Genomic DNA, 22,435 nt, shown 5'->3' on the forward strand with positions numbered 1-22,435 from the left:
TTTTAATAACATTTATTTTTTCCCCTCCCCTGAAAAGAAAATATGTAAAAGAAAAACCAAACTCTTGTGCACGCTGTGACTTTAAAATATGTTCAAAGAAAAATGAATTGAATGTATGTATCATATACATACATTCAATATACATACTCAAAATTGAACTAGATGCACTATATCCTATAAAACACTATTATATACAATAGAATAATATTCAAATCGTCATTTTTTGTTTTTTTACATTTTAGCTTAAAATCAGCATATTTTCTCGAAAATTCAAATATCAAAGATTTTTAAAGCTTGTTACCATTGATGTGAAAAACGAAATTTATAATATCGAGAAAAGCAAACCATATCGGCAGGGATTTAACAGACTATTTTGGGAAACGCCATTTTTATTAAAATTGGGGAAAATTCTTCGACAATTTGATAAAATTGGGAAAAAAGGAAATAGGGAATACTTCAAACTTTTAAAATTACAACTTTAACCCCCTCTTTTTTTACCCACTTTGAAAACACTTTGTATGCCCCTAAAAAATAAAATTATGTATATTATGTACTGAACTACCATTTTAGATCTCACTAGAGAAAAAATCCAAGAGCATCACAGTAAATGATTTTTTTTGTGTTTTTGAGTTAAATGTTTGAACATTAAATTTTATAAAAACTCATTACATTCATGATCGATATTTAATACACTCATGATTGATTAAAAAACATATTTGGGCTATATATATATATATATATATATATATATATATATATATATATATATATATATATATATATATATATATATATATATATATATATATATATATATATATATATATATATATTGATATACAGGACTCCTAAAATTCATAAAAATCCTTACTTAGATACATTTCAGGGTCCAGCTAATGCTCTACCAAGCTTTTATCTTTACCCTTCGCAAAATTATTGACTGCTGTAAAGGCGAAACGTCAGACGTATTGAACTACATCATATTCAAGAAGTGATGTAAATCAAACATGGATTCTCAAAAGTTCCAGATATAACTTTTAGAAAATTTGAAAATCACAAGTCAGTTACATCAAAACGTATGACTTTTCGACACTTTATCCAATCATTCTTCACAATAAATAAAAAATTAAGCTTTTTGATATCATATACAACTGCTGCTACAATAAAAAAAATGAAACTGCGAAATTTGTATATCTTGTGCTTTGTAAAACAAAAAATCACTCTGATTGTAATATGGTATGCTGGAATTCCTCATTGACGAGTCACGGCGAGTGTGACCGGTCGGCAGGGGATGCTCACTCCTCCATGACACCTGATCCCACCTCTGATGTTTAGAGGTCCGTGTTTGCTCTGCTCCTATTTTGTATTGTTTAATGGACTTTTGAGCTTGAATACTGTTCGTTATCTCCATATATTTCATTTAGACCAGGTCTTCCAGCAATATGTTTTGAGCACTCATTGTGCTGCTTTACCGGCACAATTTATATCTATATTTGTATGAAACAGAATTTATTCAAAAACTTCTATATATGATATTGATTATCGAGTTCATTTCAAATTGTGTAATTCATCACATGAGTCCAGAGTAGCAGTTCCAGCTTGGGCTTAGGTGGTCAAGGAAAACTCTTGATGCTTAGATGACTGGTTTGCTTTTTGTATGTTAAGTTTAAGTTTTAACCAGGAAGAACTGCATTCTGCGGGAAACAATTATTATCTTTGAGAGTCTTTTTGATTTATCGGATACAAATTTAATATAATACTTTATTACAACAGCAATCAAAAAAGCAGCTGTTGTTTATCTATTATAATGTCCAGATTTATAACTGTGTAACAGATGAATTGTAATTGCAGTGTTACAAATAAATGACTCTTCCTTGGCCAGTGAATTTAACATTCGACGAAAAAACCCAAAGAGTCACTTGTTATCGTGTTTTAAACGATTTCCAATACAAATCCCCAACCTTTGTAATATTTAGTAGTATATTTTCCTCAATGTTACAACTTGACAGATCAAAGGAGGCAGAATGAAATACATTATTTGATTTGAATGTTTGTATTCTTCATTATGTATAGGGACTATATTGAACACTTGGACGATATTTTTGCAAGGCAATGGAGGAAATAGGTGCTAATGTAACTGTTAACACCTCCATTCTCTGTGGCAATAATTTCTGTAAAATTGCGAATTACATATGGATTATCATTTCACCTGTTATTTTCGTTTTCGGGTTGACCGGTGGATTTCTTATAATTTTAGTGCTTATTCGGATAAAATTCCAGCGATCACCGCTGATGTTCTTTATATTTATCCTAACTGTGACAGATATGACAATTTTGTGTGTCGGTCTTGTAAGAATTTGGATTTTAGAAACATGGAACTTCGACATTAGGTCATTATCAGAAGCATCGTGTAGGCTTTTGCATTTTCTTATCTATTTCCTGATGCAATATTCTTCATGGATACTTGTGTTTGCAACCTTAGAGCGTTTTATCAAATGCAGATATATAATGTATAAATCATGGGTTACAATGAAGAAATGTATCATTATAGTGATACTTCTATTCATCTTTCTTGCAGCTTTAAACTCACATTATTTTTGGACACATAGTTTTGTCATCACAGAAAACAATGTTTCTAGTTGCAATGTAACACCAGGGTATGAAACGTTTGATGACTGGTACATCAAAATTGACCTCTTTATCTTGTGTGTAATTCCATTTTGTATCATGCTTTCTCTGGACATAATAATCATGAAGAGTTTGAAAGCAGCACGTACATTCCGGCGATCTTCTGTAGCTGCACCACAGATGTACAGCAGGATGAAAAAGGTGGACCGAAAATTGACCAAAATGTCAGTCATCACTAACGTTTACTTTCTCGTATCTACACTACCCGTTTCCTTATTATTTATTCTGACTGTGTATCTTGACAGTGCAACTGAGCCTTTGTTTTCAATCTTTACATTGTGTGGAAGCATAGTATATACTTTACAATATAGTAACTATGCCGTGAACTACATATTTTACACAATTTATGATAAAAGGATCAGAAAACAGCTCACACGACTTTTAAGAATCGCCAAGCCTAGGTAATTTTTTTTTTACCTTTCTTATTTTTTCTTTGTCGAGATAGTATTTAAAAATATGACCATAAATGAAAAATTCCTTTGATTTCAATTTATACTATTAGTTTCCTTATTTAATTTTACTTATAAATTTGTTATGAAATACTAGAAAAGGAATAACTGTATTCCATGTAATATTGTCTTTGAGTAGTGAATGTTTTTGTAATACAACACCATTGATATTTTCAATTCTGTCCAAATAAAAATATTCAGATAACGAACAGTATTCAAGCTCCTAAATCCATTCAAACTATATAAATCAGGAGCAGAGTAAACACGGACCTCCAAAAACATCAGAAGTGGGATTAGGAGCCATGGAGGAGTAAGCATCCCCTGTCGACCGGTCACATCCGTCATGTGCTCCTTGTAATGATCGGGTAAACGGAAAAATCCGTAGAAATTTCATCGTGTAAATAATGTCCTATCAATTAATATAAAAAAGTCAGTCATTATTTGACCTAATGATACATTATATTTGCTGATAAGGTCATTATATCGACCATAGAACTTGCGAAATGATGACTTCAAACGAGACTGTTGATATCTTTGTTTCATCAACTTGTTGGTTAATAGCTTGCCTCCTTTTAAAAATTGATGTAGGTAGAACATGCTCTTGCGTATCGAATCATCTGGGAGACATAAAACCTAAATGTATGAAGAAAGATTTCTTAACTTCATCAAATTTGAAAATAAGGAATTATGTCGCATACATTCTTTCCATATAAAATAGTTACATTTTTTTGTAAACATTACAGATGTTAAAGAAATAATTTTGATAAGTACACGTAAGCCAAGAAATGCCTCGGGTAGAAAACTTTATATAATTTTATATTTATAGGAAGCAATTTCCTTTGAAATCTTAATGGAATGAAAAAATTGAAGATAACAAATATTGATCGATCTCACAAATCCTTTAAAAAATTGCAAATTATGAACAGAGCAAAAAAAACCCAGACCCCTTGGAAACACAAGAAGTGGGAACATGTGCCTCGAAGGTGTAAGTATCCCCTGTTCACCGGTCACACCCACTGTGAGCCCTATGTGTTGATTAGGTAAACGGAGTAATCTATAGACAAAATTAGTAGATCCAAACAATGACCTAACAATTGGTATGAAACATGTCAGTCAAAATACGACCAAACGACAGATTTTATTTTCAAACAAGGTCATTATAAGACCATAGAAATTATTGAAAGCCGTCACATCAATTTTCGGCAAGATAGTCTGTTAATTGAAAACACTAGAATTAGAAATATTAATTGCAACTAAATAATGACTCCCTAATAACAAGTAGTTAATATAAAAATATTTTCGAATTCGACTAATCTATGAGGTATTTCTATCATGAAGACATAAACCCTCTTTGAAAATAATAACATCGTCAGACACTATTGATTGAGTAATTCTAAGCTCGGGCAACAAGTTAACCTCATCAAAAAGAATCTGCACGCTTCAGATACCAAAAACTGGTAAAACTAATTTCACCTTTGAATTCAATCATGTTTTGTTTATTTGGAATTATGAAAATAATTTGACAGGTTTCGACAAAAAGGCAGCCAGTACACGCTACGGTCCAGTTCCATGGAGATGTCGCAGTCGTTTTCAAATGCCTCCACTAACGTATCCATTAGAAGTATTTCAGAGAATGTCAGATGATTCTTGTAACAAAACAAATACAAAAGAATTAAATGTTCTGTGAAGAAAATTAAAGAGGCACTTGTATATCTTTGATGGCAAAGTTTTTTGTTGAATAAACATATTTCTATATTTACTGAAATGATTCTGAAGTGCTTTTGATTGTGATAACCTTTCGATATAAACTATCAGAAAACAAATACCGACTAGACAACTTAGAATTGTTTGCTGAGTTGCAGGGAGGCGTAAATATGGGAAAGCGGAAGTTATATAGTCACGAATAATCAATATTTGATCTAACAGGTAGGAACAGTAAACTGTATTCCACTAGGGCAGCTTGATTTATTCTAGAAACACACATGATGATTTTGAGTGAGAAATATATATATTGCATTTCAATTTCAATATGTGAAATCTTAAGATGCAAATATTTATATAAAATATGAAGATAACGAACAGTAATAAAGCTCAAAAGTCCATGTAAACAATACAAATTGAAAGCAGAGCAATCACAGACTTCTAAAACCATCTGAGGTAGGATAAAGTGCCATGGAGGAGTGAGCATTCCTTGTCGACCGGTCATATCCGCCATATGCTACTTTTCATGATCGGCTAAACGAAAAATACCTAGACATTTCAGTGTGAAAATAATGGCCTAACAATTTGTATGACAACAATTCGACTTAACGATAGGTTGTATTTGCTAACAAGGCCATTGCATCGACCATAGAATTTCGCAAAATGACTTTAAATGAAATTGTTGGTATTCCTGTATCATCAGCTTATTTGTCTGTAGCTTGCCTCGTTTCAGAAATTCTTCGTACGTAGAGCATGCTCTTGTGCTCTTGCGTATCGAATCAACTAGTAGGCATAAACTCCATCTACAGTTAATAATGGTATATTACTTCATAAAAAGGGAAGTTGGCGTCATGTTTGATGTTGAAGTCATCACGTTTATCATAAAGCTTTGTTGACAGTTTGTCATTAATGTATTTCTCTATATGATATAAAACAAATATGTAAGATTTTGTGGTGTATTTTATTTCGAGTTCAAAGGGATATTTCGAATCAATGTGGGCAAGAAAATGTATATTGTTAATTGATAAAACGATATATCAAAATATCGAATTGAAGGCAACAGCTAGAGACTTCTTTCATGAGGAAGTTTTAAATAAATTTTGCTTAAAATGAATACAAAGACAGGTCTGCTAATCAAGGGGCGCAATTAGTACACATGGAAATTCCACCAGATTGTTAGAATGCCTGATCTCCAAAAAAATACATAAATAATGTCAATCAGAAACTCAAGCATCCTTTTAATATCAACTTTGGAGTACTTGTGTGTAGAATCATAATGATTTTTAACAAAATTGATTTTACAAATGACCAGTGACAAGGTATGTAAATATGAATTCCATTTTAATTGAAAAAAGAACTGTCCATGAAGTCAAAACGCTTGATCTTTAATTTATTGCAGTAGTATAAAAACAGAGGCCTAATAATTGGTATGAAATATGTCATTTAAAATGCGACCTTATGATGTAAGTAAGCAAGTAAGTAAGTAAATTTTATTTATAGTCGGACTATATACATTTAACAAAAAACATAAGCTTTAAAGCTCTTTTACCGACTAGTAACATAGAACATTTAGCACAAATAAAATGTACATATACATATAAGAGAAAACATACTTAAATTTCACGTAGAAAGAAGCACATGAAAACACAAGAATGGAACAAAAAAAAAACCTGGTAAGCACACATAAAAGAATACATAAAAGACACAACATAAGAAAACATACCCACGCACATGTATTTGCTAATATGGTCATTAAAACTACCATGGAATTTACGAAATACTTACTTTAAATGAGGTTGTTGAAATCCCTGTAACATCAACTTACATGTATTTGTCAGTAGCCTGCCTCAGGTTAAAAATTATTTGTATTCAGAACATGCGCTTGAGTATCGAATAAGTTAGGAGACATAAATATCATATCAGGTGAATATAGCATGTCAAACGTTACAATATTCGATATTTTCTACTTGTATTGTATAATTTTCTATTTGTATTCTATAATTTTTCATTTGCATTGTAAAAATTTTATTTGTATTCTATATTTTTTCATTTGTAATGTAAATTTTCCATTTGTATTGTATAATTTTCCATTTTTATTGTATAATTTCTATTTGTATTGTATAATTTTCCATATGTATTGTATAATTTTCCATTTGTATTGTATTATTTTCCTTCTGTATTGTAAATTTTTCCATTTGTATTATAAAATTATACAATATAAATGGAAATTTATTGAAAACAAATGAAAATAATACAATACAAATGAAAGATTATAGAATACAAATGAAAGATTATAGAATACGAATGAAAATTATACAATACAAATGAAAAATTATAGAATACAAATGGAAAATTATAGAATACAAATGGAAAAGATAGAATATTGCAACGTTTTACATACCATAGGTGAAAGTAGAATATTACTATATAAATATATATATATATAAATTGACGATGGAAAAAACTGAAATCATCTCCTTTGTCATACAGTTTAGTCGTTTTCGTCTTTAGTCTGTCAAACATCCAAATGGGAAACAGATGTGTCAGACTCTGTGATGTCTTCTATTTCGAGTTCGAGTTCCCTGGGATATATCGAGTCGACATATGAATGGTAGAACTGTTGTTAAATGATAAAACGATATACTAATATCTGAGTATCTAAATTTTGAAGGCCACAGCAAGCGTTTTTTTTTTTTTAAGTTTTTGAATGAGTTCTGCTTCATAGGAATATAAAAACTAATACAGCTTTCTTAAAATTTCTTTAACTTTAGGCCTACGCAGCGCTAAATTATCTCTCTGAATGAGCAGAAGAAGCTAGGGCCAACTCAGTCGTACCTGCAACTCTAGATCCATACAACAAGGAGTTTAAAATTTCATAGTGAGAATTTTTATCAATTTTCACAATGTTCGTAGTTTGCCTCATAGATTTTTCTGGAGTAAAGAAAAGAGAAAACAAAATATAATAAAATGAAGTCAACACAGGGGAATAAAGTTTACAATTTGGTTAGAAACTAAAAGCTCTTTAAAATCACGTACATTTGTCATTGTGGTCATTATTAAGAAAAATATAGCATTTGTTAACGAACTATATGGACAGCCCTTGTACATAGTAAATCAGATTTTCAAAAGTATCATGTATTTCCAACCTATGACAACCAAATGTTTGAGCAAGAATTATTCAAAGAGGTTGCGGGATAAAAATGAAGTCTTTAAGTAGATAATTTTACTATTTTAAATGTTGGTAGTAAGAATTAATTTAAAACAACAAATACCAGTATTATAAGGTCTGAGGAAACAACAGCCAAATAGTCAAACCACAGAAGTTATTGCCTTGCAAGAATATAAAAATAAAATCCTTCATTTTCCCCCATTTTTCTGTCAAATCAATCTTTTTAAAGAGGGAACTATGATTTATCTTTAATTTGACAATTCGGCGAGCCCCATTAACATAACCAAGCAAATATGTTTTGCCTTTTAGATGTCCAGATGTATTAAATATTTTGAAGGTTACATGAATTGGGAATCTACCCTCCAGACAGAGACTGAGAAAGCCAGAGGTTTTCTCCTTTTTTTATCAATTCATAATAATAAAAATGACTAAAACTGATTTAGCCAGAGGAGCTGAAATTTTCAGAAATTATGAGCGACTGACGACAAAAAATGATACACAGGAAAAACACATATCACAGACCTCAGATAACTAAGGAGAAATTCTTATTCATTTAAAATGGTAAGTTTATGTCCAGACAATCTGTCATATATCTTGACAATATTCATGCAATCTGTTGTGAATGAAAACACAAGCACGTTGATTTCTCACAAAGAACTCTACTTGGGATGACAAACGAAAATGGATGCGCTCAATATTTATTAAGTTTAGAAATTTCTTCAAATGAACTGAGCACCTTCATTTAAAAATCCTGAAACTTAAATTAAACAATTTATTCAGTAAATAAAAATCACTTTATATCTGCATGTCAGCATGGTGCTAAGATTTGTAAAGAACCTCTACTTGTTATTGAAATATTAACTTTCCTTGCAAGAGCGATCACAGTATCAAATGTCAGTTAAATTAAACAAAGTGCTTTATAAATGTCTTCTGTAAAGCTTTCTGTCTTATTAAAAATCCAACTCAGGTCCCTCAAATTCACAAAAATTTTCAGCAATTTCATTTAGTCTCTCGTTATACATATATTGTATATGTATTTTCTTCCTTTAGATATGCATTGTATGGGACCAAGCAATATTTATCACCAGGGCGGGACCGGTGTAAAATATAAAACTTTTAAAATAGCCTTAACCTCATACCTTACAGAATAAAAGGAAATGTCCAATCCTGTTTTTTTGTGAAAAAGTCAAATTAATATCCGTATAAAACATATCCTTAATTAGCAAGTTGGAAACTGGGGGATACCTCTGAATTTGTTACAAATCTTAAAGTTTTAATTCAATATATTTTCTGTATTTACATTTGGAAATAATCAAGAATTCTTGATATGACTGATTAAAAAAAGATTCTCTTATTGTAAAAGAAGACTTAAATTTTCATAGAAAGCAACCATCAACATGTCAATTTATATTGGTGTGTCTATTGATTGACAATACCTTTTTAAATTTTCAATGAAATATGGCCAATTTGTTAATGTTTTTTTTTTCTTGTAAAAGCATTTCTTTTGAAAAATATAAAATGATATATTAATTTCCAGACAATTTGGAAATTTTAAAGGAAGGAAAATACAGTTTTGCACTCAATGCCAGTTCTAAATTATTGAGGGGAGAAGAAACCTATGATTCAAGGGTTTATTTCAGGGTTATAAATTATTATTCATATATGACTTTGAAGTGTTCTCTCAATTAATTATAAAGTACAGTCATATTAATATTTAAAAAAAACAATATTAGGTTACTTACTTGGGTATTAGGCATACATATTACAATTTGTTACTTTATTTTAAGTGATAATTTTTGTTTCATACATTTCTATTGAGGAGAAATATGAATGTCCCATCTACATTAGTGTTGTTAAAATGTACCTCCCATATGAATGTCCAAAAAAGTACCTGTTCCATCATAATTTTTACCGACCCCACCCTCGAGACGAATATTGCCTGTTCCCTTCATGTATGTGCAACAAAAATCCTGTATTTGCATATAGAAGAGAAAGTTTAGTTACCATGCAATCGGTTTAATTTTTTCTATCTATTTTCATGGTTTTATGTATTCTACCCTCTGTAATTTCTTGTGATTAATAGTAAGATACCAGTAACACATGTTGCTTTAGCTCGTTTAATCGCTCCTTTGTGATCAGGTCATCACTGCCATGGTGCATATTCTAACTAGGTTGTTCGAGATGGATCTTTTTTGTGCAGTGGATGACAAGATTCCAAATAACTCGTGATTTTTGTTGCCGTGTAGAAAATATCGTTTTTATACAGTGTATGATCTCCCTATTTAAAACTATTACTTCTATGAATGAACCTTTTTTGCATCGCAAGTTGTATATCTGGAGCTACCTTATTCAACATTTTCCTTAGGGTTGTTGATTTCATGTCAAAGCTTCAAATAAGGATATTTCCAATTACTATAATATTTATCAAATATTCACCTATTTCTTTCATCTAAAAGCGTGACCAACAAATATGTTCCAAGTAACATAGAAATGTAGCATGTTGTCTATGGATTTCTTAGACAAAAGAACGTAAATTCACTGCCTTAACCTGCTGTTTTTGTTCATATTTTACCAATTGAACATTTTTGATGAAGTGGAATGTCGTCTGCAAAAGGACCATATCCTCCTTATAGGTCAGGAACTGGTCCACAGTAGTAACGACTTTCTACGAGCTTTTGGAACAATTTAATAGCATCATTGAAACGTTGGTGTCAATCATAATTTGATGCTTCAAATCCGTTTACTCTGTAAATCTTCTGGGTAAAAAAAACCTTTCTTTTCGCTGAAGACATTTAAAGTTTCAGATAGGAGTAACTAATGCACTGGTGTTACAAAAGAATAAAATTCACGAAACAAAGCAATCTATAGTAAAGTATTTAAATATATGCATAGAATGAATGGCATGTCAAACGTTGCAATATTCGATCTTTTTCATTTGTATTGTATAACTTTCCGTTTGTATTGTATATTTTTTATTTGTATTGTATAGTTTTTCATTTGTATTGTATAATTTTTATTTGGATTCTATAATTTTCCATTTCGATTCTATAATTTTCCATTTCGAGTATATAACATAAATCGTATAAAACATAAATAAAAATTATACAATTAAAATGAAAATTATACAAGGCAAATGGAAAAGATAAAATATTGCAACGTTTGACATGCCATATGCATAGCTACTTCTTCCGTTGGTTCATATTACGTAAGTTTACTACATATGAGTCTCATTCAGAAAGTATGTATAGACAATGTCGCTCGTTTTCATATTATTTTTACGAGATTTATGATCAACACATTTTAAAATGTAAAAATATTTATTTTGTCAATGTTTAAAGTTTCATTCCATTTGATAAAATGGAACCTCATTTACTTAATTTTAAAGTCAACATGCTTTGTCACCAGGAAGCACTCTTAACTACATTGTAATGTCAAAAGATGTGGTGAAAGTTACTCAAAATTACTCTCCCTCGGCATTTCTTACACGGTCTGTAACGCCTAACAAACTAATTTAAAACGTCTCGATAATGCTTGACACATAGTTTGCTAACAATTGTTCGAGTAGCTGATAGTTTGTTATTGTTTTTAAAATCTTTACCGTGTAACTCTGCTTTTACAACTTCCAACAGTGAAGCCGTACATTAACTGGCTTTTTAACCACATGTTTAATGATAATCTGTTTCCTCACAGATCGTCCGATTCTACCACTTGGATATTGTCTTTAACATTTACATACAAATGCATTTCTCATATATTTCCTGGTTCCTCCAGCATTTTCAGAGTTTGTTTTAGAGGTTTCCCAAGTGCAAAACGTAAATATATCGCTTCTCGCTGCTATCCATAACATCCCTCAGCGTCACCTTTATTTTTTTTTTCCAAAAAGGAGTACCTGTCATCTGAAATTGATTTCTCTTAAACGAAGCAATGTATTACATTACAATTTGGAATTTGAACTTAACAAAACTAAATTTGAAGTTAAGATTTTATTTCGTTATATATATATATATTTGAAATTAATATGTAACTATAGCATTATATATATATATATATATATATATATATATATATATATATATATATATTATGCTATAGTTACATATTAATTTCAAATTACTTGAATTCATTGTTAACGTATGTCTATCAAATTTGGGTATGATATGGCGTGAAATAAAAAAAGTTATGACAAAAGTCGACGAATTTTGTGATAGATCCTCGTATTCAAGAGGTTTGAGCTGAGTCAATTTTACTATGGAGATCATCTGTAACATTAAGTCATACTTCAAGATATGTGTCTTTGTCAAAACTAAGTCTGAAAAATCTTCCAAAATTTATAAATAAACTAAGTTTAATTTAATTTAAGTATTTAAAGTTTTTTTCCTTGCTTTTCGTAAAAAAATAACCCAAGATGTAAGACACTCCAGTCCCAAGGCCCCAGTTTCCATTTATCAACTGTTTGTTAACTTGATATCATTGAATACATGCCATCAAGGCTTTATATCAGGTGTCCTACCTGATTGACATAACAGTTTTTATTACATAACATGACATAAATTTTTGTGTTTTAACTGCTAATAAATTATTGATGTACATAGCCATGTTGGTATGAAATTACACAGTAATAAAATCTATTATCATTCGTTATTTCGTAATCCAATGGTATTTTATTCTGTTCTTAAGGAAGAAAAATCTAGTTCTTTGAGGGGGTAAAGAATGATCAAGTACCTTTTTATTCGAACGCAATATACACTCAGCATTCGATAAAGAAACTTCCTTTCAGATAAGAGAAATAACAATTAATTTCTTTTTGAATTGCACTGATTGGTTTTAAGATAGGATTCCTAAGGAGGAACACGGCCTTGACCTGAAAAAATCCTGTCTATCAGTATTATTCATATTGTGTATATTATTAATTTAGAAATCCTACATATATTAAAGCAGTTCTTTCATCAGATTTCTTGATTTATTTAAGAGATATCGCCGTAAAAATATTGCTCCGCAACGTTTTGATACTTCGTTTTTACGGGCTAATTACCGAATCCTTGGCCTTAATTTTTAAATAAATTAAAAAAAATGTATGGGACATGTATTTCTTGAAATATTTTACAATATGAATTGAGTTTAACATTCTTTAAGCACTTTTTTAATTCCACACTGCAAATGAATTGAATAAATTACGCACTTTTAGGACAACTTAAAGACAAAAAAACTCATTTGTGAAAAAATTCTGTCAATAAATATTTTGAAATTTACGACTAAGTGAAGTCCTTCATTTTAATAATTAACTGTAGATATATCGAAAGGTGAAGCTTACCCCAATATTGCACACGACGTCATACGAAAGCCTTTGTGAGCGATATAAGATATAGATACAAAAAAAAATCTGCAAACATCAAATCAAAAATTATGATTGTGTTTTCTCTTTCATCGAATACCTCAAAATAGGCTATCAATCAACTGTTTCGTATAATAAAGTGTACTTGATCTTCCTGCACCAACAGATTACGTATGACGTCACTGACTTGTTAGACACACAGTGTAGGGGAAACAGAGAAATTGATCACCCTTTTTCGCAATTTGTAAATATTGATATAAATTTCAGAACTTTGAAATATTTTCATATAAGATGATAAAGCACAATCATTTGTACAAATATTACACAACTACTAGTGCTTTTAATAATGTTTTAGCATCTTTATTAATAGGGATTATGACGTAGTCAATTGTGTCATGTATTTTGCATCCCCTTAAGGGGAAGAAGGACCTTGAGTCGAAAAAATCTTCTCTTTTTTTTTTTCATATTTTGTATATCACTAATTTAGTAGTCCCACGTATTTTAAGCAGTTAATTCATTAGGTTTCTTGTCTTATTTTAAAGATAATAATTAACAAATTCCATGCACTTGTTCAAAAAGAGCTTGATTCTCCATATTACAAAACCATAATTCTGTCAATAAATGGAATTTGTAACCATAGATAAAATTATGTTACTGGACATGTATCTCTTAAAACATTTCAGAATATGAATAAGGCTACATTAAAAAAAGCAAGGTTTTTTTTAAAGCACACTTCATCTGGATAAGAAAAAAACTGCGTATTTTTTCGACCACTTAAACAACAAAAAATTTAATTTCCAAAATAATCTATCATTCAATATTAGAAAATTTACATAGAAACAGCAGTCCTTCACTTTCTTGATTAAATATAAAAAATATCGAAAGGTGAAGCTTACTTCAATTTTGCACAGGACTTAGTTAAACAAGCATGGTAAAAAGCGCCATGTTTACGTTTCTCGAGAACGGGAAAAACCAACTATGACGTCACACGTAAGATAAATAAGTGAAATAAGATATACCTACAAAAGATTTCTGTCAAAACCCATGTTAAATAATTTCGTGTTCCCCTATTTACAAAATACCATACTTTGTGCTGATTATGTCCCGTTTTTATGTAATAATACTGCCCGTGTACTCACCGAGCATGATCTTGCTTACTAAGAGATCGCGTATGACGTCACCGACTTGTTGGACGCGCAGTGTAGGGAAACAGAGTAGTGGATCAATATATTCCCTAATTTAATGATATTTACAAGAAAGTTGATTTTTTTTAATATTCTTATATAAGATATTGAAGTAAAACAAATTCTCAAAACAAATATACAAGTACTAATGGTTTATATCATGTTTTGCATTTATATTATCAGACTATGACTTACGACTTTTCAACTTTATATATAACCATTCCCCATGATAAATTAAAGTTCAATAAAAATGGAACTCGTAAATTTACTTACCTTGTCATTGGTCATTTGCAAAATTATTTTGCTAAAAAACATTCTGATTGTACACACAAATACTCTAAAGTTGATATTAAGAAGATGCTTGAGTTTCTGATTGACAATATCTATGTGTTTTTTGTTTGAGACCAGGTCTTACAACAATCTGTTGGAATTCCCATGGGTACCAATTGCGCCCCGTTATTAGCAGACCTATTTTTGTATTCATATGAAGCAGAATTTGTTGAAAAAAATCTTTTACGTGAAAAGAAGAAAACACTTGCTGTGGCCTTCAACTCGACATTTAGATATATCGACGACGTATTGTCAATTAACAATGGTTATTTCCATTCTTACGTCGATACGATATATCCCAGTGAGTTTGAAATAAAGGATACCACAGAGTCTGACACATCTGTCTCATATTTGGATATTTTACTAGAAAAAGACGTTAATGGTAATCTAACAACCAAGCTTTATGATGACTTTAACTTTACAATCATCAACGTCCCTTACTTATGCAGCAATTTACCTTCATCACCTCCATACGGGGTTTATATCTCTCAGTTGATTTGATACGCACGAGCATGCTTTACGTATGTACAATTTCTAAAACGAGGTAAATTATTGACAAACAAGTTGATGAAACAAGAATATCAGCAGTCTTGTTTGTAGTCGTCATTTCGTAAGTTCTATGGCCGATACAATGACCTTGTCAGCAAATACAATTTATCATTAAGTCAAATGCTGACTGACGTTTTTCATAGTTATTGTTAGGCCATTATTTACACGCTGAATTGTCGACAGTTTTTTTCCGTTATTTCCCGATCATGACAAGGAGCATACGGCGGGTGTGACCGGTCGGCAGGGGATGCTCACTCCTTCATGGCCCCTTATACCACCTCTGATGTTTTGGAGGTCCGTGTTTGCTCTGCTCCAAAATTTGTATGGTTTAATGGACTTTTGAGCTTGTATAGTGTTCGTTATCTCCATACATTTCATTCGTTAAACTGAGTCATGTGACAATTTGTCCTTCGATCATCCCTTTATATGCTGAACAGAAATTCATAACAAAGTAGTAAATCTTGATTCATAGTCTTTTATAATTATTTTTGCAATACATTAATATATAAGAATTTCAATTTTTCTGACCATATTTTTTTGTTTGTCCAATATTTGTAAGAATTGACTTTTTAATCTTTAAACAGTTCAGTATTAAACCTTGAAATAGGTCTATACTTCAGGAAGTGTATGAAGTGTTGGGCTGGTAGCACAACATTGAGGTTCCCTGAAGGATACCTGATGAGTTATGTTTTAAAATTGTACTTGTACAAAGGGAGCCAACACACCTAAGGCAAAATTCGGTCAAATTAAAAAATACTTTCAAAATGAAATATCTTATATATTTATGATGAAATGATATGAAAGACAATTGAGAAAATATTAATCTTAAACGATTCTTGCTAAAAAAGATTGGGCTGAGGTTGGCGACAGTTCAGCAAGTGTAGCATTTTCTAAACCGTTTGAACCGTCTTGGCTTATATTCCTTAATAAATATTGAGCATATTGTTAACATCAAGCTTAATTGACTTTTAAACGTTATTTTTGTAAAAGGGTTGTGACTACACTTTTTGTCTATTTACCAATGCATATCTGTAAAATTCAGTTTGATATCATATATATATACTTAAATGTGTGTTTTTTTGTAAAATATTACATGGATAGAATTAGAAAGGCGATGTTCTCTGATGTCCAATCCCAATCCTTTTTGCTGAAATTCTTAAGAAGTAATTAAACATGCGGTAAAACATTTGCATGGACCAGGCATTTCTATTATTTTACATAAACTTAACAAATAGCAAGGATATGCGCAAGCTATCTTTTTATATCCAGGTAGGTCTCTACCAGGAATTATATTGGTTAAAAGTAATGTTTTTCAATTTGAATCATTAGAATAAAATCTTATATAATTGAAAGGCCCAAAAATACACATTTTGACAGGTTACGTTTCTGACCAGAAACTCTAGAAGACGTATACCCCCCTTTTTTATCACATATTCTCAACTGAAAGCACTATTGATCAGGTAGACGGAACATTCCAAAGTCAAATTAAGTATAAAAACAAAGGCCTATGAACATATTTTCAGAAAACAGAAAGATAATAACAAATGTATTATTAAAAACCTCAAAATATTACAAAGCATGATTTTAGATACATATTTATAAAAACAAGATTTTAAAAAATATATATATGTATTATGTAATGCTGTAACAATTTATTTCTGGTTATATAGAGGATATTCAATGTTTTGTAGATGAATATGGAATTTATTTCACGAGTGGGACAGGATTTTTTTTATATTTTCACGAGTGCGATTGAATTTTCTTTTTACTAATTTTCCCTTTGTCTCTGTCTTTATGTAACACAGTGTCATAGGCTGTGACGTCATAGTTGAGCGGTTGGGACGTCATAGCTAAACGATTGCGAGATTGAAAAACGTTGTAAACATGGGTTTTTAACGACATATTTGGAGAAAATTTGTCAGTATAACTATTGTCTTTGTCAGGATGGCTCATTAACTCTATCTTATAACAGGCCGGGGATTTTTTTTTTTTAAACACTCTTCGTGAAGGGAAGGAAAATTTACATAAAAACAGAGGCAAAGGGAAAATTGATAAAAAGAAAATTCAATGTTTTGATGAATATGGAATTTATTTCACTCCTGAGACAGGATTTTTTGATATTTTCGTATCGATCCGCCTAATGTTACATTTAAGTTTTGTACAATTTGTATCATTTTTAAGAGGAATCATCTTTTTTCATTTACTTCATGAATGAAAATTAAATTATAAGAAATGAATTTAATATCTACACAATTTATACGGTATAAACTGGGTAATTGGGTAGCTATTAAATTCATTCCTTAAATACAAATACAACACAAACAAACATGTGTAAAGGTTTGTTTGTTTTTTAAACTAATAATTAAAAGTTTTTTCCTGTAACTTTGAACTTAAAATGATGTCATTACTGTTTTTTTATGTTAGTATTTTATTTATTTATTTATTAATTTTGCATAATCTTCTTTACATCGAGAGACCATTCCTTTAAAAAAAACAACATATTTTGCACCTGCATGTTCCAAAAGGTCGATAGGCACGTTTACATTCCTATAACAACCATGAAATTCGGGGAAGATCTGACAGTTAGAATTCTGAGTTTCTTTTAACACCTGTTATTATATAATGATCGTGAAATGCGTCCTGTGAAATTCACTATTTCGCAGCTTGACTAATTCGTGCAGGTACATGAATCTTTGATGTAAAGTAAACTTCATTTGGCAAAAAAGACACGACTAGGTTTTATGTATCGGAATACTAATCCCTGAGTTTACAGAAGTCTATCAGATTTAAATGTTGAAGATTTGACATTAGATTTCTTTTCGAGTCTACAATTTGGACCACCATTTGAATTAAAAATTCAGTACATTGATATCAAATAAACAACTAAAGCGCTTTCTTATGAAAAATTTAAAAAATATTCATATAAAATAGGAAAAACAAGAATTCAAAAAATAAGCCATTTCAAATAATTTTAAAAGAGAATTGTGGTACTAAAATCCCTCCTTGCTTTCTAATGTTAGTTAGAAAAATGTAAATTACACTTTTTTGATTATTTTCTTTTTTCTCAATTATTTTATTTGATGAGAGATTTTTGACTATGGTTGGTAAATTTCCAATAAAAGTAGTAGATTGGGTCGTGAAAAAATTCTAAAATAAAAAAAAATACTGTTGTTCATGGGAAAATAGTAGAAAATTTCGGAAAGAGATTAACATAATTAACGGTATAACAAATCTTTCAAATATTATAACAAAACTTATTTTTATATGCTTAGCATTTTTATCATTCTATTCTATTTTATTGGCATATTCCTGTTTCCTTGAAAGATCATTCTAAAACGTTCATAGTAAACAACAAGTTTTGCACCTGCAGATTCTCAGAGCGTCACAAATTCTAGCAGATACTATTGTCTCTGACCACGACAAAATTTATGTTACCGAGGTCCACAAGGACTTTATCACATCTTGATTACAAAGGAGGAAATAACAGTTCAATATTTCTGCCTTAAAAATATTTTAAATCTTATATAAGTTTACAAACCTGATTTGGCTTATTTAAGTCCAGGAAATATTTCTCCTCCTTTGAAATTTTCTTTAACTCATCATTGCGTTCTAGGACGTGCACTCTCATTATAAGTTGACCTGATAGACACAAGGGAAAGGGTCGACTAAATGTCATATAATATACGTGTATTTAAATATTGAAGAGTTTCTGATGCAGTGATTAGTTGGATGTTTGCTAGGAGTCCTTTCAAGAAAATTTGTAATTCTTAGTTGGCCCTTATTGTCTATAGTCAGTAAATATGAAAATGCAAATATGAAATAGATGTGACAAACTATGAGGTGTTTTTAACTGGTGTCTTTCTAATATGCATAATTAGTATCTATCCTCTGTCTTTTCACAGCTTGACATGACAAATGAATGAAATATGTGTAGATAACGAACAGTATTCGAGCTCAATAGTCCATTAAACATTGCAAAATAGGAGCAGAGCAAACACGGACCTCTAAGACATCAGAGGTGGGATCAGGTGCCATGGAGGAGTAAGCATCCCCTGCCGACCGGTCACACCCGCCGTGTGCTCCTTGTCATGATCGGGAAATAACGGAAAAATCCTTCGACAATTCAGTGTGTAAATAATGGCCTAACAATAAGTACAAATTGAAAAAAGTCAGTCAGCGTTTGACATAATGATAGATTGTATTTGCTGACAAGGTCATTGTTTCGACCATAGAACTTACGAAATGATGACCTAAAACGAGGTTGCTGATATTCTTGTTTCAGCAACTTGTTTGTCAATAATAATGTTTCTTTGAAATAAGGGGACGTCTGGACAACTTTTTCTGATTATAGAATCCCAGTAGTTGCTATTAAAGCTTTGATCATAATGTGGATTTTTTTAATCAGTACAACACACTTCATATCAGTGTGTCATCGATAAAATTCAAGGTAATCGGAAAAGGGGAATCCCTGCTGTGTCCACGTATTTCATAAGACAAATCTATGCATTGTTCATGATAACTCGTCAAATCAAATTCTTTTCTATATTATAAACTGATATTCAAAATAAGGATAGTTATCTAACAAATTGTATGCAAAAGTATATTTTAAGAGATAAAGACTTCTAATATATATGCAAGGAATAAAGATAAGTAAAAGTTATCTCAGTTATTTTAAGAAAAGATAGATTACATGTAACTTCACTCTGTTGCTGTTCATATTTTCATTTTAGAATGTGACAACTTGCTGCGTTTCATTATTTTATTTTTTTTTTAAAATGAATTTCATAGTTTTTAACATAACAATAAAAAATTCTTGGCACACAATGTTGTAAAATTGATATCACAACAGGAAAAGACTACTGTTCAAAGACAGTAGACTTCATTCTAATATTTAAATGAATATCCTCTCTGATTTTTTAAAATAATTTAATCTTTAATAACTTTCCTCAGACTCGCTGCGTACTGCACTTCCATTGCTTTGATGTACGTGTTCAGGTTCTGATCCGAAAGAAGTTTCCGTTACGTCTACACTGTACACGGAACCCCTCTGGACCGATCTGGTGGATCCTTTTTGAAAGCTGTTAGAATAAAATAATCAAGCGATAAAAGAGACTTCTTACTCCAAATTAGAATTTCAAACCAGAGAATGTTTATCTTGCATACATTTCAAAAAAAAAAATTTTGATCTTACACACAAGTTCATGCAAAAACATAATGCTTATGGAAAATTATGTTAGGAATCTGTGTAAATGTTAATAAAGAAAAGTATGGACATTTTACCTGATATTACGTGCTGTAAATTTCAAAATTCCTAAAAGCTTTTTCCTGAATCGTTGGTTTGATAAATTATAAAGAATGAAGTTCATGGCATAATTTGTAAATTGAAACAAATAAAAGCTCGCCCAAATTAGATCTTTAACTGCCTGCATATATTTGGATTTCACATCTACATAAGAGTCCACAATGAAATATACCGCTATAGGGGCAGTAGTTGAGAGAAAGTATATACTAGTGACTAGAAGCATAATTGTTAACCTCCTGTCAAATCTATTCATCCGATTTGTCGTTGTTGAGTTTTGGACGGTATTTCTCCGGAACTGGCGAGATTGTCTTAGGACACGAATCATAACTACGTTCATTGAGATCATGAGTAAAAATGGTAGAGCGGATAGAAATGTAAAATCAATCCAAATAAAAACATATTCATCATACTGTAAATAGCGTTTATTTAAAGATGTGCACTCTGTCTCATTTCCATCAGTCTTTATTCCATTTGTGATCAACAGATGCATATCTATACCACTTAATATAACCATCACTAGTATAATAAGGCACACACATTTACGTATTGTCACAATTCTCATATACCTCAATGGAAACCTGATTTTAAGGAATCTCTCGAAAACGACACACACAAGAATCCATGAGGAACACTGCATAGACCAGTAAATGACAAAAAGACTTATCTTACACCCAGCTTGTCCTGTTAGTCGAAGATTGAAATGAAATGTATTCTGCACCCAGTACTGACTGAGACCAACGCATAGAACAGTCATATCAAACAGGGATAAAACAAAAAGAAACATGTATGGCGGCTTGCGTTTGAAGTTCATCTTCTTTAAGACTATAATGATGATAATATTCCCGGTTATTCCTACAATGAAAATCACAGGGGATAGAATTCTCCATAAATACTCCCCTATTTCCTCCAATTCTTCAAAATCATTCGGTTCAGACGTAGAATTATATGCTGCATCTATTGTTGAATTATCGTGGCGCTGAGACTCTGTCACATTCTCCATGTTTGTAAACATCAGAGACGGATTTTGTCCCTCTGAAAAGATGAATTAAGTCATGAACAATTTCCATCGGAAAACAGTAAGAAATAATAATGTCACTCCTCGATGCAATGCAGTATAATAATTTAAATCACAAGAGGGCTCTGGCGCTATCAGGAAGCAGGGTAAATGTACACCGGGTCGTGTTATTATTTGTCTTGCTGTAGCAGCACGATTAGATCATAAACGAGTGCTGGCTGTTGAGTTGATCAGTGGGCAAGTACTAAGTCAACGTTATCTGTCACAATAATGTACTATTTCTATCTGGACACAGAAATGTTACTCTAACGAAACTTCCTTATTACGTAATCAATTATGGGGAAAATATTGAGAGATAAAATATCAATTTACACATTATAAGAGGGATTTACAAAGAGAGAAAATAAGGTATGAATCATTGAAATTTCTCAAGGGCAATAAATTTGAAAAGCGATCCCAAGTTTTCGATCATCTCAACATGAGTGTTTTACAAAGTATTTGTTTTGTTCTTCTTCACCACAACCGCAATTGTTAAAATATAAAATATCCGGTATAACCCATTCCTAGTTGTCAGCTAGATTAAACATGTTTTATGATTAAGTTTTCCAAATACCTGTACTTATGGGTACAATTAAATTTCAAAATTAGAAACCAAAGATATTTGTCATCTTTAAACTCTGATATGGATTTTTTTTAAAAATTATCTTATTAATTTT

At 30.9% G+C, this 22,435-nt stretch overlaps 2 protein-coding genes across 2 annotated transcripts; one reads left to right on the plus strand and one right to left on the minus strand.

Moving 5' to 3' along the window:
* The first annotated feature begins 2,112 nt into the window (after window positions 1-2,112).
* Window positions 2,113-4,781, plus strand: LOC133173627 (C-C chemokine receptor type 1-like). The gene is made up of 2 exons (XM_061308606.1): window positions 2,113-3,089; window positions 4,664-4,781. The coding sequence occupies exons 1-2, from the start codon at window positions 2,113-2,115 to the stop codon at window positions 4,779-4,781; spliced, it is 1,095 nt and encodes a 364-aa protein (XP_061164590.1).
* A 15,414-nt stretch (window positions 4,782-20,195) lies between these two features.
* LOC133173267 (putative G-protein coupled receptor F59B2.13) lies at window positions 20,196-21,891 on the minus strand. The gene is made up of 2 exons (XM_061308253.1): window positions 20,683-21,891; window positions 20,196-20,480 (listed from the first exon to the last, which is right to left on the minus strand). Exons 1-2 carry the CDS (start codon window positions 21,714-21,716, stop codon window positions 20,336-20,338), a joined length of 1,179 nt encoding a protein of 392 aa, XP_061164237.1. The 5' UTR covers window positions 21,717-21,891; the 3' UTR covers window positions 20,196-20,335.
* Window positions 21,892-22,435: the final 544 nt, after the last annotated feature.

This window comes from Saccostrea echinata, unplaced genomic scaffold, assembly GCF_033153115.1.
Source record: "Saccostrea echinata isolate AGI-Se365-2 ecotype Australia unplaced genomic scaffold, CSIRO_AGI_Sech_v1 ptg000056l, whole genome shotgun sequence".
NCBI lineage: Eukaryota > Metazoa > Mollusca > Bivalvia > Ostreida > Ostreidae > Saccostrea > Saccostrea echinata.